At 37.7% G+C, this 21,672-nt stretch overlaps 1 protein-coding gene and 1 pseudogene across 1 annotated transcript in view; one reads left to right on the top strand and one right to left on the bottom strand.

The window, feature by feature from the left end:
• C2CD6 (C2 calcium dependent domain containing 6) overlaps positions 1 to 21,672 on the top strand; it is a 217,765-nt gene that overhangs the window by 42,256 nt on the left and 153,837 nt on the right. Inside the window, 1 exon segment of the mRNA XM_037848665.1 lies at positions 7,190 to 7,336. Within this exon segment, the coding sequence (XP_037704593.1) occupies positions 7,190 to 7,336 (147 nt within the window).
• Positions 3,958 to 5,527, bottom strand: LOC119544505 (annotated as a pseudogene).

The following is a 21,672-nucleotide window of genomic DNA, read 5'->3' as shown; positions in this document are numbered from 1 at the left end:
CACTTTACTTGTGGCAGAGGACTCCCCCAGCTGACCCAGTTTTGCAGCTGTCCTCTATGCAAGGAAATGGCTGCCTACTGCTGTTTCCCTCAGGGATGGAGAGAGGGCTTTCAGACCGAGTTTCTGTCTATGTTTTCTGACTCTTTGTCCCTCACTGTCTTGGGCCATGAAATGTCCTCCCCTGTTCTCTGGGTCTCCAAATGGTGGGGGTCCATCTCACTGCTGTGAGATATTTTAGAGTGTGTGTCCCCAGTGGGAGGGATCCCGGCTGCTGCTTCTGTGCTCTTCCCATGCTGAGTCTGATTGAGGGGGATGGGAGAGTACTGGCTGGTCTGGAACAGAAGGTTCCTACTTGATACTTTTTCTCTTTCATCAATTCAGCATTTGTAGGGTCCTTCTCCAGTCGATATCTTCCTCTAAGGGTTCTGAACAATTCAGAATTGTCCTTTTTTTTTTTTTTCATTGCATCTCTGGAGAGAAGTTTTCAGTAGCTGTTTACATCACCAAGTTGATGATGTCACCCCCATAATGAAGTCCTTTTTTGCACAAAGGTTTTTAGTTTTGATGACATACCATTTATTTATTTTTTTCTTTGGTTTCTCATGAAAGTCTGCATTCATTCAATTGTTCTGCTTGGCACCATTGTCAAAAATCAGTTAGCCATAAGTGTGAGGGTTGATTTCTAAACTGTCAATTCCATCCCATTGAACTACATATCTGTCCTTGTGCCAGTACCATGCTGCTTTAATTAGTGTAGCTTTGTAAGAAGTTTTTAGTTAGGGAAATATGAGTCCTCCAATTTCATTCTTCTTTTTCAAGATGGTTTTAGCCATTTGGGGATGTTACCTGTGCCAGTTTGGATGTATTATGTCCCCCAAAATGCCATGTTCTTTGATGCAATCTTGTGGGGGCAGACTTATTAGTGTTGATTAGGCTGGAATTCTTTGGAATGGGCTGTTTCCATGGAGATGTGAACCACCTAACTGTGGGAAATACCTTTGATTGGATTGTTTCCATGGAGGTGTGGCCCCACCCATTCAGCGTGGGTCTTGATTTAATCAATTAAGCCCTATTAAGGAGCTTTCAAACAGAAGGACCTCGAAGCAGCTAAGAGTGACATTTTGGGGAGCAGCTGAGAGAGACATTTTGGAGACAGCTGTTGAAAGCAGACTTTTGCTGATACTTTGGAGATGCTAGCCCAGAGTTTGCTCTGGAGAAGCTAAGCGAGGACAAAATGCCCGAAGAGCAACATTTTGAAGAATGCACAAGAGCCGAGAGAGGAGCTAAAAAACAACCTGGGATCAGCAGACACCAGCCGTGTGCACTTCCCAGCTAACAGAGGTTTTCCAGACACCATTGGCCTTCCTTCAGTGGATGTATACTTGTGTTGATGCCTTAATTTGGACATTTTCATGTCTTTCAGACTGTAAATTTGTAACCAAATAAACTCCCTTTAAAAGCCAATCCATTTCTGGTGTTTTGCGTGACAGCAGCATTAGCAAACCGGAACATTAGCCTTACATAAAAATTTTTTTGTCATAGACATTTTTATTGTTCATTTTGACAAGTTTTTACAAATTCTATTGTTTATGTGGCTTAATCTTTCAAATGCAGAAGACTCTAGATTTTGCAAATTTTATTTTTATGTACCACATTAGGTAAAATAAGATACAGTATACCAAGATTGATAATAGGGAATGGAATTAATCTGTTTCTGTAATACCTCAGTTAAATTCCCAGGGAATTTTCCCACTTTAAAAAAACAAAAATAAAACAAGAAATTTCTGAAACAAAACATTTTTACAGTTATGTGACCAATGATCTTAATCCACAATTTTTGTTGCCCAGGTATGTAAACAATGTGGGCAAATTTTTTCTTGTTCCCAGATTCGTCTGTCTGCAACCTTTTCCTTTCTTCTTCAGATTCTCCAAGCCTTCTTGTGATCTGAAAATGGAGGTGGTTGTTGGTGGGCAAGGGCAGGGCTGAGAAATCTGGGAAAATTCTGATAATCTATCATTCATATGTATCTGTTGGCTGATTATATGCAAACTGAAGCTTATGTGTGTCCCTAGTGTTATTTCAACTATCTGAATTAAAAACCCTTTTTTTCCTACTTATGGGTTTTCTACTTATAATTTTAGGTATCTGCAAAGATGTAGAAAGATACTAGGGTTGAGTGGGGACACAGACCTTAAAATTTTATGAAGCATACTCAACTGAAAGACCTAAAGGAAAGCCTAAAAAAGTTGTCTGATTTCAGAGTAATTTGGAAATGTGAAGCTGGAGAGGTTGATATTCTCTCTCTCCCCACAACTCTGTTCTCCTGAGGAGACTCCTGCCATGCTGGAGCCCCAGTCCATAGAGCCTCTGAGGATGTTAGTACCTAAATCTCTTCCAGACTAGTTTGCTCCACTATTTGGGACCTACCCTAATTTACAATATGTATGCCTACTGATATAAGTCCTTCCCTCCAGTCTCTTCTCTTCTTTCTCCCTGCCAGCCTTACCTCTTCTCCCCTGACCAGATCCCCCCACCCCCACCCCAGATCATTTAGCTTTAATTCAATTCATGAGATGTGTTGATCACCTACTATGTGAAAGATGCTAAGGTAGTATATTGGATTAAAACTTTCTGATTATCTGGGAATATATTTAAGGATTTAACACATTAACTGGTTTTAGTTTCTGATAAAAGTGCAAGTGGATCGTAGCTTTATTTGCTATCTATATTACTCCTTTGACACCTGTCACACTGCTTTGTATTATAGCTATATGCATGCTTATATCTCCTTGTTGTGCCCCCCATAGGAATTTAAAACAGATCCTTTCATTTAGTAGGTTCTTAACGAACCATGTCAATATATGAATGTATAAGAACCTGATAAAAGTTTGAAATTATCACCACTCCTCACATGAAAATATGAAGAAAGCAGAATTAGGAGTGAAATAGACCAAATGAGCATTCTGAGTTTGTTCTTTTAATAAAACCTAAAGCCATGTCCATGACAATTATATACATGTCCATGACAATTATAATAGAAATTAGACAAAGAGCAAATAGAAATAATTTCTATTTCTTCTATATAGAAAGTACTTTGTTGAGTATAGAAGAAATACGTTGGTCAGGAGCATTAATTTGAATTTGTTGGTAAAACGCAATTACTTTGGCATGCATTTTGCTTTTGTATAGGAAGAGAGACTATGATTAAGGTGGCCTACTCCATTCTTCTTTTATAACATATTCATACAAACAAAAAGGTAAATACTACTGGAGGGGCTCTCTTTATCAGGGATTTGCCCCTTGTAGTTAGGTGACACACCAAGAAATTGATTTCCCTTCCTGGGCCCCAGATTCTTCATTCAAAATCTTAGAGGACTGAATGAGATTATCTCTAAATTTTCATGATTTATGTACACACATCAATTTATACGAATTGTGACATAGGTAAGACTCTACTTCCTGGCACCATGAACTTAGACTTGGTCATGTGACTTGCTCAAAAATAAAAAAGTGATATGTGTATCTTCTAAGAACCAGTCCATATGTCTGCCATCTCCTTCTTCCTCTGTCAAAAGAATGGCCATGTCCTGGAAAACGGCTGTCCCTTCGGCATGGATCCTGGAGTAAAGATGACATGGAACAGAGTCATAGCCAACAAAAAGCTGACATTAAACAAATGAGAAATAATACCTTTGTTGTTGTTAATACAACATTGCCTAGTAAACACTGATTAAATATAAGAATTTGCTGATAAATGAGTAACAGTTCATAAAAACTTTAAAACAAAAACAAATTAAATTTAACGGAAAACTGATAATGTAAATTATGACATAATGAAAATAAACTAAAAAGCAACTTTTAAAAACAAAAAATACTAAGTAATTGTATTAAAATAAATTGATTTAACCATGTATATAGAAGTTTTCTTATGATTTCTGGCTTGAATCCTTAAGTGACTATTCCAAGTAAGAATTAACATTTTTTAAGAACTGTTCCTCATCATTAAGATATTCCAAGATAATATTTCCACCATTATATAAAGGGCAATCTTCCTTAGCAATCTATGTTTCCAAAGTATGATCCCGGGGTAAGGCTTCTCCTGAAGTAATGTGACATAACCTTAATTTCTTAGCCATTGATTTGTTATTGTCATTTTAAGACTGGCTAAAGAAGCTGCAAAATCTATGACATTTCCAATGCTCCATCTATGGCAAAAGAACATTGGTTTGCTCTTCTCTTTGCTTCCATTAGGTTAGAAAACCTGAAAATAAATTCTTTCTGTCTGTGGCAATGATTTATCCCCATCAGCATGCATCTTTAATTTCAGCAGTGCAACATTGCAGCTGTTTCACTATTTTTTGCACCTTTACGTCATTTACTCACTGCCTGTCTTGTCTTGGAGTCAATAATGTCTTTAACAAGTTTCTGGGTAGCAGCCATATGAGGCTTAGGGATTTCCAGTTTTTCACATTCATGATCTGACTGATGACGGTGCCTTAGAATAGCCACGTGACTCTCTGCTTCTGTGTTCCAAGCTAAATATTCCTGAACAAGCATTGCATACAAATAGAAGAAAACCTCGTTGCTGACAGTGCTCCATCTGGCAATGCTGTACAATGCCCAGCTCACCATATCCACCCTTACATATAAATTTTATGACTGACTTTTCCATTTCTGCAAAGAAGGCTGTTAGAATTTTGATTGGGGTCATATTGATTCTGTAAATTGCTTGGGGTTTTGTGATGGTTAGGTTTATGTGTCAACTTGGCCAAGTGATGAGGTCTAGGTGTCTGGTCAAGCAAGCCCTGTCCTAACCATTACTGCAAGGACATTTGTGGCTGGTTAATAAACCTGAAGTCTGGTTTATTAAATCATCAATTGACTGCACCTGTGACTGATTACACCAATGAAGGGCATGTCTCAGTAATGAGAGAATTCAATCAGCTGGATTTAATCCAATCAGTTGAAGACTTTTAAAGAAGAGAGAGGACCTTCACTTTTTCAGCTAGCCAGCGAAGCATTTTCTGAGGAGTTCATCGAACACCTTCATCAGAGTTGCCAGTTTGCTGCCTGCGCTATGGAATTTGGATTTGTGCATTCCCACAGTTGTGTGAGACACTTTTATAAAATCTTATATTTACAGATATCTCTTGTTGATTCTGTTTCCTTAGAGAACCCTAACTAACACAGGTAGTATTTTCATCTTTATAATCTTTAGTCTTCCAATCCAAACCACAGAATGCCCTTCCATTTATTTAGGCCTTCTTTGATTACTTTTAGCAATGTTTTGTAGATTTCCTTGTATAAGTCATTTATATCTTTGGTTAGGTTTATTCCTAGATATTTGATTCTTTTAGTTGCTCTGGTAAATAAGATTTTTTTTCTGGATTTCCTCTTCTGATTGCTTATTACTTTGTATAGAAATACTACTTATTTTTGTATATTGATCTTGTTCCTCACCACTTTGCTTATTATGTTTAATAACTTTGTTGTGAATTTTTTAGGATTTTCTATGTATGGGATCATGTCGTCTGCAGATAGGGAGTTTTACTTCTTCCTTTTCAATTTGGATCCCTTTTATTTCATTTTCTTGCCTCATTGCCCTGGCTACGACTTCCAATACAATGTTCAGTAACAGTGATGACAGTGGGCATCATTATCTTGTTCCTGATCTTAGAGGGAAAGTTTTCAGTCTTTCACCATTAAGTACAATATTAGCTGTGGGTTTTTTCAAATATACCCTTTATCATGTTGAGGGAGTTTCCTTCTATTCCTAGTTTTCTGAATATTTTCATCAAGAAAGGATGCTGGATTTTGTCAATGCCTTTTGTGTTCAATCAAAATGATCATGTGGTTTTCTCCTGCAGTTTGTTAATGTGTATTGTATGAGTTGATTTTCTTTTGTTGAACCATCCCTGCATATTTTGTGGTAAATCCCATTTGATCATAGTGTACAATTCTTTTAATGTACTTTTAGATTTGGTATGCTAGTATTTTGTTGAGGATTTTTGCATCAATATTAGTAAGAATTGTTCTGTAATTTTCTTTTCTTTTGGTATCTTTATCTGACTTGGATGATTGGGTCATATTGGTCTCATTGAATGAGTTAGGAAGTTTTCCCTCTTCTTCAATATTTTACAAGAAGATATGTGTTAGTTCTTGGAATGCTTGGTAGAATTCCCATATGAAGCCATCTGGTCCTGGGCTTTTCTTTTGGGGGAGATTTTTGATTACTGATTGTGATGGTTAGGTTCATATGTCAACTTGGCCAGGTGATGGCATCCAGGTGTCTGGCCAAGCAAGCACTGGCTTAACCATTACTACAAGGCCATTTGTGGCTGGTTAATAAACCAGAAGGCTGGTTTATTTAATCATCAGTCACCTGTGACTGATTATATCAGTGAAGGGCATGTCTTCTGCAATGAGAGAATTCAATCAGATGGATTTAATCCAATCAGTTGAACACTTTTAAGAGAGAGAGAGAGAGGACCTTCACTTCTTCAGCTAGCCAGCAAAGCATTTTCTGAGGAGTTCATCGAACATCTTCATTGGAGTTGCCAGTTTCCTACCTGCCCTACAGAATTTGGACTTGTGCATCCCCACAGTAGTGTGAGACACTTTTATAAAATCTTACATTTATGGATATCACTTGTTGATTCTGTTTCCCTAGTGAACCCTAACTAATACACTGATTCAGTCACTTTACTTGTTATTGGCCTGTTGAGATCTTCTGTTTCTAATTGAGTCAGTGTAGGTAGTTTGTGTGTTTCTAGGAATTTGTCCATTTTATCTAGGTTATTTAATTTGTTGATATGCAGTTGTTCATACTATCCTTTTTAGTCCTTTTTTATTTTTGTGGGATTCGTAGCAATGTCCCCCTTTTCATTTCTGATCTTCATTATTTGTGTCCTCTCCCTTTTTTTCTTTTGTCAGTCTAGCGAAAGGATTGTCAATTTTTTTGAACTTTTCAAAGAACCAACTTTTAATTTTGTTGATTATCTCTATTGTTTTTTTAGTCTCTATTTCTCAGGATTTCTAAATTTTGTTCTCTTTCTTAGCTCTGTGCTCTGATGGTTCAAGGTGAGCTGACAATGTAAAGAGGGAAGAATTCAAATGTGGTAGCCACCACTGACATTAGAAGTGTACCTTTGTATAATTTCAATATTTAACTTTATTACTATGTTGCAGAAAAGTTATTATACCACAGCCAGTAGAATATCCAGCATTCTTATCCCCAAACCTGAATGTTATTGTTGGAATGCCAAGTAAAGTGCAGCAACCCAACGACCCATCTGTTTCGCAAGTTGATAAACTTCAGCAACAAACCCGGGAAAGGTAAAAACAGCACAAAAGTTTTCATCTTATTATTTGTATTAAATATTAATTTCCTTTGAGATACGGGCTTACTATTGCTTCAGAAACCTTTATTGTGGTAATATTTCCTGGGTTCAGAGATTATTCCTAATTATTGCTTATCGAGTTTAGGTGGTTTTAAAAACAGTATTGTGTCAGGGAAAGACGTGAAAAATTATTTATGAGGGAGAAAGTATGACACTTTATCAAAAGAAAAGAAATAACAGAGGACTATGTAAGCTCTCCAGAAAGGAACATCCACTCAGAGAACTCTAGCTCTAAAGGGAAAAGAAGTTAAAGTGACCACGTGAGAAGCCCCTTAGGATACCATTCATACGTAGTATGCAGTCACTCTAATATACCAAATACTTCAGTATATTCCCCTTAAGTTACAGCACTTAGTTCTCCCATTGAAGTTGCATACTCTGACATTTTTAAATGCATCTGTAACAGACTGTACTGAGGAGTTTGAACTCATTAATAGATAAACATGAAATTTTTATTATTTTTTTCTACTAGCAACTTCCAGCTGTGCTTTGTCAACTTTCTTCCCACTGGATAGCAGGGAATTTTAATGATTGTTTAATCTGACTCTGTAACTTTTCAGTCATTTTCAATTTTTAAAACATTTCAATGTCCAAAAACATAGTGACATGGCCCCATCTAAACTTCAGGGGAGGCTGGAAAATGTATTCTGTGTACCTGTGACAAAGAAATCAAGAGTGGTGAGCACCAGCAGTGCCTGCCATAAAACTTGTGATAACATGGGTTTGAGTTCTCACACGTGAAACCACAAATTTGGAGCATAATAACATCAAGAGTAGCATAGGCACTTGCAGCTGTAAAAGAGATCCCAACATAAAAGAATGCTGTCCATGCAAATTATCTGAATTGATTGCATAAACATTCTCAATGGGAGGGGTCTTTTACTTTGTCTCTTCACTTAACGATGTATTCCATATGTATTTCGCATCTATACTTCAGTCTAGACATTTCTTTTGACTTATCCAGCTTACTAATTCTTCTTTTGTTTCTAATCTTCTGTAATTAAACCAATTAAATCCTTAATTTCAATTATTGCAGTTCTCAATTATAGATTTTTTTCTTTATTTTTAGAGTTTCCACTTCTTTATTGACAATTTCTTTGCTCAAATCCTATCCTGTCTTTTAATTCTTTGAACTTGTTAGTCATGGCTATTTTAAAGCCTATGTCTAATAACTCCATTATCTGGATCTTCTGTAAGTCTGTTTCTACTGTTTTATTTTTCCCTTGGTTTTCAGTCAAGTCTTACATTTTTTTATGCTTACTTATTTTGATTGATTACCAGACATTGTATTTGAAAATTTGTAGAACTAATATGAGGTTCTTGACTCCTATGGAGAAGCAATATGTTTGCAGCTAGCTATAAGCTCGGGGCACTAGCAATCCCAGATCACCATAATTCAATTGAGATTGAGATTGAAATGATCTGAAGCTGGGCATCAGTTCCTGTGAGGGTTAGTTATTTTCTGGTTCACTCTTACTTCTAGTTTCAGGATTGGGATTAATGTGAGGCAAGTGAGGCACCTAGGGCACAACATTTAAGGAGGCAGGTACTCTCAAGCCAGCCTTTTGGAGTCCCAAATGAAAATTTGGATGTTTACCAGGGCTTCTCATCCTTGGTACATCCTGAACTCTGATTTTTGTTCCACATTCTTAAATACCTATCTCACAGCTCTTCTTAGCTTCTTAACCTCTTGGCTACCACAAAGTTCTTGAAGGAAAAATGTCTCCAAATGCTGGACTCAACCTCTCTTGGCTTCCCTTGTCACTGGAATCTTAGATCTGCAAATATGCATTGCCTTTATAGCTCCCTGATGCTTTCAAACAAATGTATTTTTTAAAATATTTTGTCTAATTTTCCTGTTGTGCAATGAGACATTTGGTCTGAAATAGCCTATCTCACCATTGCCAGAAGTAGAACTTTGAGCATTTCAAAAAATAATTCTGCATGTGTATACATTTTTTTACTCAGACTCATAAATTAATACCTAATCATTGAACTGAATGGTAAGGGGCCCCTTTTTCCTCTATCCTGATCTTTCATTCATTCAACAAAGATTTATGGAATATCTGTTGTGCACCAGGAATTACTCCATGTACCAGACATAAAATGGCAATTTAAAAAGACATAGTATCATTCCTCAGAGAGCTTAGAGTCTAGTGAGTAAATATAGAAAGCAAGTAAACAAATAAATATGAAATTATAAATTAAGACATTGACCAAAAAAGGAAGATAGAAAAATAAAGGTGGTAACCAATTTTTGTAAGAATTATTAGAGAAGATTTGTCTGAAGTAACAGTGAAGGAAAGGAGGAGTCAGTGCCGCAAAGAGCCAAAAGTAGGAAACTTCTGTGTGAACATGTTGAAAGTGCTCAGATAACAAAGCGCTTGGCATATGCTTAGAAGAGGAAGGAATCCTTTGTAGGAGTAATAGAAAGCAAGGAGGAAGGTGGCTTGAGAGAAGATGAGTGGAGCCCAGATTATTCAGAGCCCTGTAGACCATAATCAATAATTTAGATTTTATTTTAAGAGAAATAGGAAGCCATTGCAGGTTCCTCATTTTATCTTTTTAATATAATATTTGATAGATACAAAAGAATCTAAAATATTTAGCATAATATTTGTAAAATATATAGCATAATAAATATATGTAAAATATATATGTAATATATGTATGTAAAATATATAGCATAATAATATAATACCTCAAACCAATACCTAACCTAACCCAGAACTAAAATATTACTAATAATTTGTTTCTATTCAGGAGTTTCTTCCTATCCCATCCTTCTGCATATTCCCTGGAAGTGAAATACTTTTAAGAATTTGTTTTTATCATTTCCTTCCTTTTGAAAATTCCCTTTTTTTTTTTAATGTTCACATATGTAGGATGCTGTTCCAGTTTGCTAAAGCTGCTGTTATGCAAAATACCAGAAATGGATTGGCTTTTTTTTTTTTTTTTTACTGTGTTCATTTCCTCTTTTTTTTTTAATCATCATTTTATTGAGATATATTCACATACCACGCAGTCATACAAAACAAATTGTACTTTCGATTGTTTACAGTACCATTACATAGTTGTACATTCATCACCTAAATCAATCCCTGACACCTTCATTAGCACACACAAAAAAATAACAAGAATAATACTTAGAGTGAAAAAGAGCAATTGAAGTAAAAAAGAACACTGGGTACCTTTGTCTGTTTCCTTCCTTCCCCTACTTTTCTACACATCCATCCATAAACTAGACAAAGTGGAGTTTGGTCCTTATGGCATTCCCAATCCCATTGTCACCCCTCATAAGCTACATTTTTATACAACTGTCTTCGAGATTCATGGGTTCTGGGTTGTAGTTTAATAGTTTCAGGTATCCACCACCAGCTACCCCAATTCTTTAGAACCTAAAAAAGGTTGTCTAAAGTGTGCGTAAGAGTGCCCACCAGAGTGAACTCTCGGCTCGTTTTGGAATCTCTCTGCCACTGAAGCTTATTTCATTTCCTTTCACATCCCCCTTTTGGTCAAGAAGATGTTCTCCATCCCACGATGCCGGGTCTACATTCCTCCCTGGGAGTCATATTCCACGTTGCCAGGGAGATTCACTTCCCTGGGTGTCTGATCCCACGTAGGGGGGAGGGCAGTGATTTCACCTTTCAAGTTGGCTTAGCCAGAGAGAGAGGGCCACATCTGAGCAACAAAGAGGCATTCAGGAGGAGACTCTTAGGCACAAATACAGGGAGGCCTAGCCTCTCCTTTGCAGCAACCGTCTTCCCAAGGGTAAAACTTATGGTAGAGGGCTCAACCCATCAAACCACCAGTCCCCTATGTCTGTGGTCATGTTAGCAACCTTGGAGGTGGGGTAGGCGAATACCCCTGCATTCTCCACAGGCTCCTCAAGGGGGCACTACATCTTTTTTTTTTTTTTCCTTGTTTGTCTTTTTTCTTTTTCTTTTTTTTTTTTAACTTTCCCTTCTTTTTTAAATCAACTGTATGAAAAAAAAAGTTAAAAAGAAAACAAACATACAGTAAAAGAACATTTCAAAGAGACCATAACAAGGGGGTAAGAAAAAGACAACTAACCTAAGATAACTGCTTGACTTCCAACATGTTCCTACTTTACCCCAAGAAAGTTACATAATATAGCAACATTTCAGTGAACTTGTTCCTACTACATCCATCAGAAATTAACAGACCATAGTCATTTCTGGGCATCCCCAGAACGTTAAATAGCTTATCTGTTCTTCTTGGGTTATTGTTCCCCCTTCCTTAATTGCTCTCTACTGCTAGTTCCCCTACATTCTACATTATAAACCATTTGTTTTACATTTTTCAAAGTTCACATTAGTGGTAGCATATAATATTTCTCTTTTTGTGCCTGGCTTATTTAGCTCAGCATTATGTCTTCAAGGTTCATCCATGTTGTCATATGTTTCACCAGATCGTTCCTTCTTACTGCCGCGTAGTATTCCATCGTGTGTATATACCACATTTTATTCATCCACTCATCTGTTGAAGGACATTTGGGTTGTTTCCATCTCTTGGCAATTGTGAATAATGCTGCTATGAACATTGGCGTGCAGATATCTGTTCGTGTCACTGCTTTCCGATCTTCCGGGTATATACCGAGAAGTGGAATCGCTGGATCGAATGGTAGCTCTATATCTAGTTTTCTAAGGAACTGCCAGACTGACTTCCAGAGTGGCTGAACCATTATACAGTCCCACCAACAATGAATAAGAGTTCCAATTTCTCCACATCCCCTCCAGCATTTGTAGTTTCCTGTTTGTTTAATGGCAGCCATTCTAACCGGTGTTAGATGGTATCTCATTGTGGTCTTAATTTGCATCTCTCTAATAGCTAGTGAAGCTGAACATTTTTTCATGTGTTTCTTGGCCATTTGTATTTCCTCTTCAGAGAACTGTCTTTTCATATCTTTTGCCCATTTTATAATTGGGCTGTCTGTACTATTGTCATTGAGTTGTAGGATTTCTTTGTATATGCAAGATATCAGTCTTTTGTCAGATACATGGTTTCCAAAAATTTGTTCCCATTGAGTTGGCTGCCTCTTTGCCTTTTTGAGAAATTCCTTTGAGGTGCAGAAACTTCTAAGCTTGAGGAGTTCCCATTTATCTATTTTCTCTTTTGTTGCTTGTGCTTTGGGTGTAAAGTCTAGGAAGTGGCCTCCTAATACAAGGTCTTGAAGATGTTTTCCTACATTATCTTCTAGGAGTTTTATGGTACTTTCTTTTATATTGAGATCTTTGGTCCATTTTGAGTTAATTTTTGTGTAGGGGGTGAGGTAGGGGTCCTCTTTCATTCTTTTGGATATGGATATCCAACTCTCCCAGCCCCATTTGTTGAAAAGACCGTTATGGCTCAGTTCGGTGACTTTGGGGGCCTTATCAAAGATCAGTCGGCCATAGATCTGAGGGTCTATCTCTGAATTCTCAATTCGATTCCATTGATCTATATGTCTATCTTTGTGCCAGTACCATGCTGTTTTGGCAACTGTGGCTTTATAATAAGCTTCAAAGTCGGAGAGTGTAAGTCCTCCCACTTCGTTTTTCTTTTTTAGAGTGTCTTTAGCAATTCGAGGCATCTTCCTTTTCCAAATAAATTTGATAACTAGCTTTTCCAAGTCTGCAAAGTAGGTTGTTGGAATTTTGATTGGGATTGCATTGAATCTGTAGATGAGTTTGGGTAGAATTGACATCTTAATGACATTTAGCCTTCCTATCCATGAACATGGAATATTTTTCCATCTTTTAAGGTCCCCTTCTATTTCTTTTAGTAGAGTTATGTAGTTTTCTTTGTATAGGTCTTTTACATCTTTGGTTAAGTTTATTCCTAGGTACTTGATTTTTTTAGTTGCTATTGAAAATGGTATCTTTTTCTTGAGTGTCTCTTCAGTTTGTTCATTTCTAGCATATAGAAACATTACTGACTTATGTGCATTAATCTTGTATCCCGCTACTTTGCTAAATTTGTTTATTAGCTCTAGTAGGTGTATCGTTGATTTCTCAGGGTTTTCTAGATATAAGATCATATCATCTGCAAACAATGACAGTTTTACTTCTTCTTTTCCAATTTGGATGCCTTTTATTTCTTTGTCTTGCCGGATTGCCCTGGCTAGCACTTCCAGCACAATGTTGAATAACAGTGGTGACAGCGGGCATCCTTGTCTTGTTCCTGATCTTAGAGGGAAGGCTTTCAGTCTCTCACCATTGAGTACTATGCTGGCTGTGGGTTTTTCATATATGCTCTTTATCATGTTGAGGAAGTTTCCTTCAATTCCTACCTTTTGAAGTGTTTTTATCAAAAAGGGATGTTGGATTTTGTCAAATGCTTTTTCAGCATCTATTGAGATGATCAATTGATTTTTCCCTTTCGAGTTTTTAATGTGTTGTAATACATTGATTGTTTTTCTTATGTTGAACCATCCTTGCATGCCTGGAATGAACCCCACTTGGTCATGGTGTATGATTTTTTTAATGTGTCTTTGGATTCGATTTGCAAGTATTTTGTTGAGGATTTTTACATCTATATTCATTAGGGAGATTGGCCGGTAGTTTTCCTTTTTTGTAGCATCTTTGCCTGGTTTTGGTATTAGACTGATGTTAGCTTCATAAAATGAGTTAGGTAGTGTTCCATTTTTTTCAATGTTTTGAAAGAGTTTGAGTAAGATTGGTGTCAGTTCTTTCTGGAAAGTTTGGTAGAATTCCCCTGTGAAGCCATCTGGCCCTGGGCATTTATTTGTGGGAAGATTTTTGATGACTGATTGGATCTCTTTGCTTGTGATGGGTTGGTTGAGGTCTTCTATTTCTTCTCTGGTCAGTCTAGGTTGTTCATATGTTTCCAGGAAATTGTCCATTTCTTCTACATTATCCAGTTTGTTGCCATACAGTTGTTCATAATATCCTCTTATAATTTTTTTAATTTCTTCAGGATCTGCAGTTATGTCACCTTTTTCATTCATTATTTTGTTTATATGGGTCTTCTCTCTTTTTGATTTTTTTTTTTTTTTTTTTTTTTTTAATTCAGTTTTATTGAAATACATTCACACATCATACAATCATCCATGATATGCAATCCACTGTCCACAGTATGACAACATAGTTATGCGTTCATCACCACAATCTATCTCTGAACATTTTCTCTTTTTGATTTTGTCAGTCTAGCTAGGGGCTTGTCAATCTTGTTGATCCTCTCAAAGAACCAACTTTTGGTGATATTTATCCTCTCTATTGTTTTTTTGTTCTCTATGTCATTTATTTCTGCTTTAATCCTTGTTATTTCTTTTCTTGTACTTGGTTTAGGATTGGTTTGCTGTTCATTTTCTAGCTTCTTCAGTTGATCCATTAGTTCTTTGATTTTGGCTCTTTCTTCCTTTTTAATATATGCGTTTAGTGCTATAAATTTCCCCCTTAGCACTGCTTTTGCTGCATCCCATAGGTTTTGGTATGTTGTGTTCTCATTTTCATTCGTCTCTATATATTTAGCAATTTCTCTTGCTATTTCTTCTTTAACCCACTGATTGTTTAGGAGTGTGTTGTTTAACCTCCAGGTATTTGTGAATTTTCTAAGTCTCTGATGGTTATTGACTTCTAATTGTATTCCATTGTGGTCAGAGAATGCGCTTTGAATAATTTCAATCTTTTTAAATTTATTGAGGCTTGTTTTATGTCCCAGCATATGATCTATTCTGGAGAAAGTTCCGTGAGCACTAGAAAAGTATGTGTATCCTGGTGATTTGGGATGTAATGTCCTGTAGATGTCTGTTAAATCCAACTCATTTATCAGATTGTTTAGGTTTTCAATTTCCTTATTGGTCTTCTGTCTGGTTGATCTATCTATAGGAGAGAGTGATGTGTTGAAGTCTCCCACAATTATTGTGGAAACATCAATTGCTTCCTTTAGTTTTGCCAGTGTTTCTCTCATGTATTTTGTGGCACCTTGATTGGGTGCATAGACATTTACGATTGTTATTTCTTCTTGCTGAATTGCCCCTTTTATTAGTATGTAGTGGCCTTCTTTGTCTGTCAAAACATCCCTGCATTTGAAGTCTATTTTATCTGAGATTAATATTGCTACACCTGCTTTCTTTTGGCTGTAGCTTGCATGAAATATTTTTTTCCATCCTTTCACTTTCAATTTCTTTGTGTCCCTGTGTCTAAGATGAGTCTCTTGTATGCAACATATTGATGGTTCATTTTTTTTGATCCATTCTGCGAATCTATATCTTTTAATTGGGGAGTTTAACCATTTACATTCAACGTTAAAACCGTGAAGGCATTTCTTGAATCGGCCATCTTATCCTTTGGTTTATGTTTGCCATATTTTTCCCTCTCTCTATTAATATCCTTTATTGTACCCATACCGAATCTCTTTAGTACTGAACCTTTCTCCAAGTCTCTCTGTCCTGTCTTTGTTTCTCTGTCTGTAGGGCTCTCTTTAGTATCTCCAGTAGGGCAGGTCTCTTGTTAGCAAATTCTCTCAGCATTTGTTTGTCTGTGAAAAATTTAAGCTCTCCCTCAAATTTGAAGGAGAGCTTTGCTGGATAAAGTATTCTTGGCTGGAAATTCCTCTCACTCAGAATTTTAAATATATCGTGCCACTGCCTTCTTGCCTCCATGGTGGCTGCTGAGTAGTCACTACTTAGTCTTATGCTGTTTCCTTTGTATGTGGTGAATTGCTTTTCTCTTGCTGCTTTCAGAACTTGCTCCTTCTCTTCTATGTTTGACAGTGTGATCAGTATATGTCTCGGAGTGGGTTTTTTTGGATTTATTCTATTTGGAGTTCGCTGAGCATTTATGATTTGTATATTTATGTTGTTTAGAAGATTTGGGAAGTTTTCCCCAACAATTTCTTTGAATACTCTTCCTAGACCTTTACCCTTTTCTTCCCCTTCTGGGACACCAATGAGTCTTATATTCGGACGTTTCATATTATCTATCATATCCCTGAGGTCCATTTCGAGTTTTTTAATTTTTTTCCCCATTCTTTCTTTTATGCTTTCATTTTCCATTCTGTCATCTTCCAGGTCACTGATTCGTTGTTCAACTTCCTCTAGTCTTGTACTATGAGTGTCCAGAATCTTTTTAATTTGGTCAACAGTTTCTTTAATTTCCATAAGATCATCCATTTTTTTATTTAGTCTTGCAGTGTCTTCTTTATGCTCTTCTAGGGTCTTCTTGATTTCCTTCATATCCCGTACTATGGTCTCATTGTTCATCTTTAGTTCTTTGAGTAGCTGCTCTAGGTGCTGTGTCTCTTCTGGTCTTTTGATTTGGGTGCTTGGGCTTGGGTTATCCATATCGTCTGGTTTTTTCATATGCTTTATAATTTTCTGTTGTTTTTGGCCTCGTGGCATTTGCTGAACTTGATAGGGTTCTTTTAGGGTTTGTAGACCTATTGAAGTCCTTATCTCTAATTTATCAGATCTACAGCTTCGTGGAGTACACTTTCTCTAACTAACCAGCAGGTGGCGTCCACGAGCCACCTGTTCTCCACAAGCCAGTTCTCCCCTGCTTAGCCTTTTTGGTGAGTGGGGGAGTGAGTCTTGTGGGGCCCAATTGGTGTACCAAGCTTGCGTATGTAGTTGGTGTTGCCTGCCCTGTATGTGGGGCGTGTTTCTGGGCAGTCGGGGAGGGGGGGTGGCCCTAACAATCAAATCTCCCTGATGATCCTAGAGTTTTAAAGCTGCTGCAATAGTCTAATCCTTCAGTTCAGTCCTGCCACAGTTTGTCTCTGCCACTGACCCACAAGTCCTTGGTATTGGCGTATGGCTCCTGAGACTTGCAAGTGGGCCCCTCTTCCAGGCTGTGCACCCCGGGTCCTCTGTTGAGGGATGACTGTGCTATGTCACAGGTGAGTGCCGTCCCCCCAGAGCAGTTCTGGGCTGCTGGGCTGTGTAGGGAGGCTCCTAGTCTGCTCAAATGATGGCTGAATGGGGCTTTGTTAATTCACACTGCTCCACCTTCCTAGCTCTGGGACATTCAGCTGAGGTTGCAGGGAAGGCTAATGTCCACGCCCAGTTTTGTGGTGTGTGCCTGTTATTTGAAGCACTTCCGTCACACTGGGTTGTCTGGGGCAGCTCTGGGCTATGGGGCTGGCGATGGGCAGGAGTGTTTCCTGTCCACCAGGATGGTGGCTGTGAGCGGACACCCCCCTTTTCTTGGGAAGTTGTGTTGTTTAGTGAATTTTCTCAGCCACTGGATTATTGCCTTTTGTCTCAGAGCTCTCTTAGTTCTGCTCTTGACTTGACGTGCCCAAATTGCAATTCTTTGAAGCTTTCTGTATTGGGCTTCTTAGAGTAATTGTTTTAGAAAAAGAAAAAAGGATTTAAAAAAAAAAAAAACGGCCCTCCTCAGAGATCTAATGGGTTATTGAAATGCTAATAGACAAAGCAACCAGGGCCATTAAGGAAAGGTCCACAGGGCAGAGAGATCAGCTTTGCTTCAGGATTTGCATATGCGCCTCAAGGCCTGAGCTCCACCCTTCCCCTTTCTGTGTTCACCAGAACTCCAAAAATCCTCTGCTTTTATTTTGGAGTTTTTCGTGTTGTTTTTTTTCTATGCCTGTCTCCTCTCTGCTCGGCTGGCTGCTCTCAGAGTCTCTGGTGTCTGGTCTCAGTCTATCTGTGGTTGGAGTTTGAATCAGTAGAATGAGTTTCCGATAAGAGCAGCCACTGCAGTTCTCCCTTCTCCTTCCCGGAGCTGACAGCCCCTCCTCCCCCGGGACTGAGCCTGGCAGGGAGGGGCGCGGGTCCCCTGGCCGCAAAAACTTACAGATTTCGCTGATCTCAGCAGTTCCACGTTTTCATGAGTGTTGTATGAAGTATGCCCAAAGACAGATTGCTCTGTGGTGTCCAGTCCACGCAGCTCCCGGCTTTTTACCTACTTTCCTGGAGGAGTAACTAAAACTTACAGCTCACCAGTCTGCCATCTTGCCCCGCCCTCTGGATTGGCTTTTATAAAGGGGATTTATTAGGTTACAAATTTCCAGTTCTGAGGCCATAAAAATGTCCAAACTAAGGCATCAGCAGGAGGATTCCTTCACTGAGGAAAGGCTGATGGCATCTGGAGCACCTCTGTCAGCTGGGAAGGCACACGGCTGGCATCTGCTGGTCCTTTGCTCCCAGGTTCTGGTTTCAAAATGGCTTTCTCCAAAATGTCTCTGGGCTTCTGTCTCTTTTAGCTTCTTTCTCACAGGTCCTGTGCATCCTTGCTTGTTCTCCCAAGGTGTTTTCCTCCAAGCATCTGGGGGTCCTCTCTTAGCTTCTCTGGGGCAAACCCTGGGCTTCGTCTCTTAGCTTAGCATCTCCAGACATCTTTCTGTTTGCATCTCCAAGCATCTGTGCTGGCTCTTAGCTTCTCTCCAAAATGTCTCTCTCAGCTTCTCTGAGCTGCTCCGCTCCATGAGCTCTCTTAAAGGACTCCAGTGATCTAATTAATACACACCCTGAATGGGAGGGAGTCATACCTCCACGGAAATAATTTAATCAAAGATCTCACCTACAGTTGGGTGGGTCACATCTCCATGGAAACAATTTAGTCAAAAGATCCCACCCTAATCAAAAGACTAATAAGTCTGCCACCGTAAGATTGCATTAAAGAACATAGCTTTTGTGGGGGACATAATAGATTCAAACCAGTGCAGATACCTAAATAATATATTTGATTTTTTTACTTTAATAACTTCTATTATGTTTTGAGGATTCATCCATGTTGTTTCATGGCATTCCATTTTATCAATATACTGCAATTTGTTTATTCATTTACTTGATGATGATTAGGTATATTAGTTTTCCATTGCTGCATAACAAATTATCACAACCTTTGCAGCTTAAAACACCCATTTATTATATCACATATGTAGGATATAAGTATGAGCACAGGATGACTGTATTCTCTGCTCAGGGTTTTACAAGGCTAAAATCAGGATCTTGTCTGGACTGCGTTCTCACCTGAAGCTTAGGGTCCTCTTTTGAGCGCATTCAGGTTCTTGTAAGAATTCACTTTCTTGTGGTTGTAAAACTGAGGGCCCAGGTTTCTTGCTAGCTGTTACCTGAGGGTCTCTCTCAGCTCCTAGAGGTTGTCTTGAGTTTAACCATGTGGCCCTATCACAGCATAGCAGTTTGCTTCTTCAAGGCCAACTAGCAAATCTTTGTTTACACAGCAAATTTCTCTCTTCAGTAATGGCTTAGTCCCTTTTAAAAGGACACCTGGTTAGGTCATGCACACCCAAAATAATCTCCCTTTTGATTATGTCAAAGCCAACTGTTTTAGGACCTTAATTTCATCTGCAAAATCCCTTATCTTTGTCATCAGATAATATAACCTGGAGTGAAGTTCATCATCTTCATAGCTGCACTTACATTGAAGGGGTGGGGATTATATGGGGCATGTTCAACAGAGGGAGGGAGACTTGGCAACCATTCCAGGATTATAGCTACATATTAGTGTTATTTGTTTTTTATTATAAATAAATATTTATTTATATTTATTGCTTATATGATGTTGCTTTGAACATTCTTGTTCCTGATTCCTGGTGCACATGTGTAAGATTTTCTCTAGAAGTGTATTTTCAGGCCTAAGATATGCAAATATTCTGTGTTATAAAGCAGTGCTAAATTATATTTCAAAGTGGCCATACTAATTTAAACTGCTGATTCCTATTGATTTATATATGCTATAATGCTTGATATTGAGAGATTTCTTAAATTTATCTCATCTTACTGGTCATAAAATCTCATCTCGTACTCTTAATTTTCATTTCCTTACATTTTACATAAGCTTATTGACTTTACAGGATTTGCTCTCTTTACTTTATTAAGAAGTTGTAGGTCTACAGAAAAATTTGTACAGGAAATACAGAGTTCCCATATACCCTCCCTTACACACACAGTTTACCTTATTACTAACACTTTGTGTTAATGTGGTACCTTTGTTACAATTGATCAAACAATATTATTACAACTATACTATTAACTTTAGTCCATAGTTTACATTAGGGTTCACCATTTGTATTGTACAATCCTATGGTTTTGGTTTTTTTAAAATTTTTTATTCTAGTAACATACATTCAAACTAAAATTTCCCCTTTGAACCACATTCTAGCATATAATTCGGTTGTGTTAATTACATTCACAATGTTGTGCTACCATCACCACCATCCACTCCCAAAACTTGCCGTCACCCCAAATAGAAACTCTGTATCAATTAAGCCGTCACTCCAGATTCCCCACCCCACCCTGGCCCCTGGTAACCTGTAGTCTAGTTTCTGACTCTGTGAATTGGCTTATTTATACAATATTTGTCCTTAACAATACAATATTTGACATCAACCCGATGTCTCCAAGATTCAATGCATGTTGTTGCATGTATCAGAACTTCTTTCCCTTTTACAGCTAAATAATATTCCAGTGTATGTTTATTTTTAATACATTTTTTAATTGTGAAATTTAACATGTATACAGAACAGTGATAAGTTTCAAAGTAATATTTAACAAGTAGTTAGCAAATTTCAAAGAATGTTATGGGTTACAGCTACACAGTTTCAGTAATTTCTTTATTGTGATATATAACATATATGCAGAAAGGTGATAACTTTCAAAGTATAATTTAATGAGTAACAATAGAGCAAATTTCAAAGAATGTTATGGGTTACAGATTCATAATTTCAGTTATTTCCTTATTGTGAAATATAAGATATATACAGAAAGGTGGTAACTTTCAAAGTACAATTTAATGAGTAGCTATAGAGCAAATTTCAAAGAATGTTATGGATTACAGATCCGTCATTTCAGTTATTTCCCTCTAGCTATTTGAATACCCTAGCATCTAATATATTTACATATTTATATAAAGATTCAGTAATCATAATCCTTTGTTAAATCCCATCTTGTCTGTTGCAACCCCTTCCTCTTGTTAATCACTTTCTTTATCTTCAGGGTTCTCTAGGCAGTGGCCACCCTAACTTATATATGTTGAAAAGGGCTGTCAACATTATGGGGAAGGGAACTGCATCAGGTTGATGTTCTGAAAAAGGTTGTTGCCTCTCGGGTTGAGGACTTGACTGGGATAGGAACACTGGTGGATTTAAGTTTCTGAAAAATACACCTAGTGACTAAAACTTTTGTAAAGTCTCAGATAAGGACCTAGGTATTTCAGGATTACCATTGGTTAGGGCTTGGCATACTGTGGCCATTTGGGATATTTAGCTGGAGCTTGCATAAGAGTAACCTCCAGGATAGCCTCTCAACTCTATTTGAAATCT

The sequence above is a fragment of the Choloepus didactylus genome, chromosome 9 (genome assembly GCF_015220235.1).
Source record: "Choloepus didactylus isolate mChoDid1 chromosome 9, mChoDid1.pri, whole genome shotgun sequence".
Lineage (NCBI taxonomy): Eukaryota > Metazoa > Chordata > Mammalia > Pilosa > Megalonychidae > Choloepus > Choloepus didactylus.
The sequence above is the reverse complement of the archived record's forward strand: the minus strand, read 5'-3'. Positions and strand labels throughout refer to the sequence as shown.